Source organism: Alligator mississippiensis, chromosome 15 (genome assembly GCF_030867095.1).
Source record: "Alligator mississippiensis isolate rAllMis1 chromosome 15, rAllMis1, whole genome shotgun sequence".
NCBI lineage: Eukaryota > Metazoa > Chordata > Crocodylia > Alligatoridae > Alligator > Alligator mississippiensis.
In genome coordinates, this window is record NC_081838.1 from 27,119,827 (window position 1) to 27,125,085 (window position 5,259).

Below are 5,259 nucleotides of genomic sequence, written 5' to 3' on the forward strand. Positions count from 1 at the left end.
CAGCAGCTGGGGCAGAGTTCAAGGCAGGGCACTGAAGGCCTGAGGTCCCCTCCTCCAATGATGTGTCACTGGAGGTGACAGGGTGGGGCATGGGTGCAGGCTCCTTGGGCACCCGAATGGGGTTCAGCTCCTGCATGAAGTGGTCTTTGAGGACCCATCAGACCAACGATTGTGACCAGTTACAGCCACCCACTGGACCTGCAGGTCCTTGACCTTAATGTGGCAGTGCCGCATCAGCTTTGTTACATAAATTGCCAATTGATTAAATCACGAACAAGACCTTATGAGGGGGATAAGGCAAAGTGCCACGTTTATTAATTAAGCACCTAATACACGCACACACACACCACATTCATACCCCGAATTCTGTTCTGCGCTGATATACGTTACCAGTTTTATCAGTGCTCGGATCAACTTCGTGGCCAGCCAAGTTGAGCCGAGTGGGAGCCAACTCCTGCCGGTCCATCTCGTCTGATGAACTGATGCTCCAGGATGACATGCAGAACAAGACCCAAAACTGATATGTCTCGCCCCATCTTTTATAGCCTTGTCAGTTCACCCAGTCCTCTGGGCTTTTGCTAGGTTATCACTGTTCTTTCTTGAAGGTGGATTGCCGGTGTTCTCTCGCTGTTCTGGGGCAGATTCTTCTTGTTTGCTCTTTTATCTGTCTGTATTCTTCAGCCAGTCGCCAGATGATATTTTCCTTTTCCAGAAACACACTCTCACCCATACAGCATACAAAAGAGGAAAAGGTCAAGTACTTATGTCAAACTACAGAGCAATACAAAACGGAGTTTCTTAGGGCAATGCAAAACTCAGGAAAATACATAAGCTTAAAAGCAATAGGCCAAACTCAATTTCCATGTTATTTTTCTAACATCAAGCTGGTATTTATACTAATTGCATAACAACTGGGAGTGGCCCCGTGCATGCATCTCAGCCACCAGGGCCTCATAAGTGTGGGCATTCAAGTGCCCGCCCTGGACAAACTGCCTCAGGATGTCTTCCTCAGCCCACAGTGACCTAAGGGTGCACACATCCTCCTGGATCCAGTTTGGGCCCCTGGGGCTCCAGATGGGTGGGCACACGTGGATGGGGCTAGGGCTGGACAGAGGGGAGGAGGATGATGTCATGCCCCATGTTGGCTTACTGGGCCCCCATGCCACTGGCCCTGTGATGCTGGCCTTTGAGGGCTGACAGCAGCACCCCAAAAAGGGATTGGCCAGTGAGTCATAGCCTTGTGGCTGAGGTGCTTCACCGTGGTCCTGGAAAGAGAGAGATGTGGGGTTGAGCAGCAGTGGGGAGCAGGTGCTGCTCCCTGTAGCACAGCCAGAAAGGCCAGCAGCCCACATAAGATCATAGGCCTGGGCAAGGGGTGCAGCAAACTACAGCCCCTTTGCAGTGCTCACCTATGGCCAGGCAGCAGCTCAGGACGGGGACAGCCCAGGCAAATATGGCCTGCAGGCTGTCCAGGGGGGCACACAGGGCCTGCTTGACTCCTGGACAGAGAGTAGCTCCTGCCAGCTCCTTGTGGTGTGTGCCCGAAGGCACAAAGTGGTTTCACACTTTTATACCCTGCAGCTAGGAGCTTCCAAAGAGCAGCCCAGTTCCACTCCAGGAGAGGGGGCCAGGCAGAAACCCTGGGGCTGGTCTCCAGCTGGCCTCAGTGGCTGAGCAGACCCAGCTTGGAAGCTGCCACACTACTGTGCAGTAACGCCTGTACACATGCATTACTGCAGTGCAACTTATCAGGTATAAATTTGATACCTGCATGATACAGCAGTGTAGTGTTCATAGGTGTCTACACATGATGAGCAGCTACTTTATAATAGCAGTGCGCCCCCCTTCCCCCATTATAGTGCACTGCTATGTTGAAGTATCTGCTAAAAATAACCATGCACCGTGCATATAGTGCAGTATGGACTGTTACTGCACCTTGCTGGAAAGTACTTCCAAAAGGAAGTACTAAAGCTCAGGACAGTAACAACATCACCATAGGGCAATGTGTAGACATGCCCTCTCTGTAGGAATTGTTGCTGGAGATGAAGCTTCTGACAGAGCTGCTGGTAGAGACAAAGGTTCAGACTTGATGGCTGACATCAGGAGCAGAAACTATTTGTTCCCATTTGTCTGGAAAATACCAAGCCAAGTGCAGTACAACCGGATATAGGTAATAGATGATAATATACTTTCCAGAGAGTCTTCAGTGTCTTCAGTTAAGGATTATCAAGCACCGCACATCAAGGTTCATATAAACCTAGTCACTTTTACTCTGCAAGAACTATTATTAGTTTTACAAAACCCATGAGAAATAATACATATTATTAGCATTAGTACAGAAGAACCTGAAAGTGTGTGTGTATGTGTATGTGTGTTTGTGTTCAGAACATTCAACCTAAAAGGGGGGTGGGGGGGAGGTAAAGTTTTAACTTTTTAGAAGAATATACTGCTTTTCAACCAGGTTCACCTTTTACAAACATAACGATACATCACTTGTGCAGAAGACTCTTGAAACCCAAACTACTCAATTTCTGTTTCTTTCACTTATCCTCATATCAGCTTGGTAGTTTGAATTCCCAGGATCCTAAATTTGCTGACAACTTTTCTCAGGCCCTCTTTCACTTCTCTGTTCCTCAGACTGTAGATAAGGGGATTGATCAGGGGTGTAAAGATTGTGTAGAAAACAGAAAATGCTTTGTTCAAGTATCTCAGCATGTTGTTTTTTGGTAACAAATATACAATCAATATGGTCCCATAAAAAATTGTTACTACAATGAGGTGGGAGGAGCAGGTAGCAAATGCCTTTTGTCTTCCCCTCCCAGGAGGGATTCTCAGAATGGCATCTATGATACAAATGTAAGACGCAAGAGTTAAGAGAAATGGGGAAAGGGCAGAGAAGAAGGAGGTTATAAAACCAATAAGAATGACCAGCCTCGTATCACTGCAGGAGAGCTGTATCACTGGAGTGAAGTCACAAAAGAAGTGGTCAATCTCATTGTGTCCACAGAAAGTTAATTGTGACGTAAAACTTATTAATAATGTAGAAACCAGCAATCCTCCTAGCCAAGATCCAGTTGCTAGCAGTAGACAGACTCTGCCATTCATTAACATTGCATAGAGCAGTGGTTTACAAATTGCTAAATACCTATCATAAGACATTGCAGCTAGGAGACAACACTCTGTAGTTGCCAGACATCCAAAAAAATTAAGTTGTGTAACGCAGCCCCTAACAGAAATGGTTCTGTCCCCTGTCAGGAGACTGGCCAGCATCCTGGGCAGCACGGTGGAGGTGTAGCAAGTCTCCAAGTACGACAAGTTTCCCAGGAAGAAGTACATGGGGGTATGAAGCTGTGGATCAGCAACAACAAGCACAATGATGAGGATGTTCCCGGTCACGGTCAACATATAGATCACTAGAAACAGCAGGAAGAGAAAAATCTGTAGCTGTGGAATGGTCCCAAATCCTAGAAGGAGGAATTCTGTGATAGATGTGTGATTGTCTCCTCCTACTTCCTCCATGAGGTGTAGCTGGGTTTTTCCTTTCACTCTTCTAGTGAGAAGCAAGGATTTTTGTGGGTGATATCTTTTACTGGACTTTTTCATGGACTGGATTAAGTTAGACAAGCTTTTGAACGCAACCATTTTTCATCAGGTCACTATTCTAGTGGGTTATTCCTAGAAAATGAAAAAAATAAAGTAATTATCTTTGAAAGTTTGCTATACAGTTTCACCAGGGAGATGTACATTGCATCAATACTATGATTGTTCAGCCTCAGGGAACAGTTTATGTTGTCTTTGCTCAGGCTTTGCTCCGGGCTGTGAAATTCCAATTTCCTACCTACCTGCCCCAGGTACCAGCTCCACAGTTATTTAGTGCTCTTTTGTCCATGGCATTGCATGCAGCTTTCATGGGATTAGGGTCACAGAATCATAGAACATTATGGTTGGAAGCAACCTCAAAAGGTCATCAGTACAACCCTCTGCTCAAAACAGGACCTTCCCTGACTATATCATCCGAGACAAGGATTTGTCTAGCCAGTTCTCCCTGCACTTGCCCCAGGTGTGAGACTGCTCTTCTGAGTGCAGTCATTGGGAGTGCTGAGGGTGTAGGTGTGCTTGAAGCAAAAAAGGCAGCTGATTCAGGGCATGCGAGGGGGCTAGAAGGTTGGTTGGGTGGATTTTGCAGTGGGAGAGAGAGGAGAAAGTTAAACGTGGAGGGGAGCGTAACAGGTAGAGCTGCAACACAGCAGCTCCTACTCAGAACTGCCAACTATGCTGTCTTGTGCCTCAGACGCAGGAGCTGTGATGAAATGTGTGAAGGGGAGAATGAAAAGCAAGCTGGATCAATAGCTATCCAAACACGGCATGCATCAGGGACAAATGCAGGGCTGCTAACTCATCACTGCTGTGTGTGCTTCTGCTGTAAGGATTGGATCCCTCTCCTGAGCGCAGCTAGGAGCATGCAAGGGGGGCACAGGATGGACCTAGAAATCCCAGCCCTTGCATTTGCCAAAGTTTGAAGATGAGTTTCAGAAAGAAAGGGGAGAGGATGGGATATCTCTGGAATGAAGATGTATAAGAGAAAGAGGTTGCTTGCATGAGGAAAAGGACAAGCAACCAGAAAAAAGGCACATCTGTTCTGTCCCCGGCTATACCGTGCTGGTCACCTGACATGTAGGAGTTGGTTGGGTAGGACTGCAGGCAGGATCCAAGGATACAAGGTGGTAGCTCTCACTCAGTCCCGCCAGCCTCCCTGTGGTTAGACCAAGCAGCCATAACATAACACTTACCTATAATCCTCTCCATCTGTAGTGGTGGGGTGTGGGGATCAGTGTCGTGGACCCCATCGCTCTGCTCCTCGCAGTGTCACAGAGTCTCTCTACATGCTACTCACGAGCTGGAATGATCTTGCTGTCTTGCCTGTTGGATGTTGCTGTGTGTCCATGCCCAGCGCCACTGCCCCCGTTCGGCATTCGCTCAGGTTTATAAGAAAGCAGCTTCTCACCACCAGTCATTGATGATGAAACTTTCCTTGGGATTGCAGATAATGATCACTTTTAGCTATTGAATTCACAAGGGAATTAACTTTGTGGCATTTGTTTAAGAGCATAAACATCGCAGATTCTTGTTCAAAACTCAAAATAAATGTCTCTTTCCATAAGGTACAACCTGATATTGTAGCAAGAGCCAAAATAAGTGAGAAAAAACATGCATCGTGTTAATAATTGTATAGAATACTTATGAAGTTTAACCCTTAGT

At 46.7% G+C, this 5,259-nt stretch overlaps 1 protein-coding gene across 1 annotated transcript; it reads right to left on the reverse strand.

Moving 5' to 3' along the window:
• Positions 1 to 2,550: 2,550 nt before the first annotated feature.
• Positions 2,551 to 4,910, reverse strand: LOC132245547 (olfactory receptor 5AP2-like). Its single transcript, XM_059718127.1, has 2 exons — positions 4,791 to 4,910; positions 2,551 to 3,675 (listed from the first exon to the last, which is right to left on the reverse strand). The coding sequence occupies exon 2, from the start codon at positions 3,640 to 3,642 to the stop codon at positions 2,551 to 2,553; it is 1,092 nt and encodes a 363-aa protein (XP_059574110.1). The 5' UTR covers positions 3,643 to 3,675; positions 4,791 to 4,910.
• Between the last annotated feature and the right edge of the window lie 349 nt (positions 4,911 to 5,259).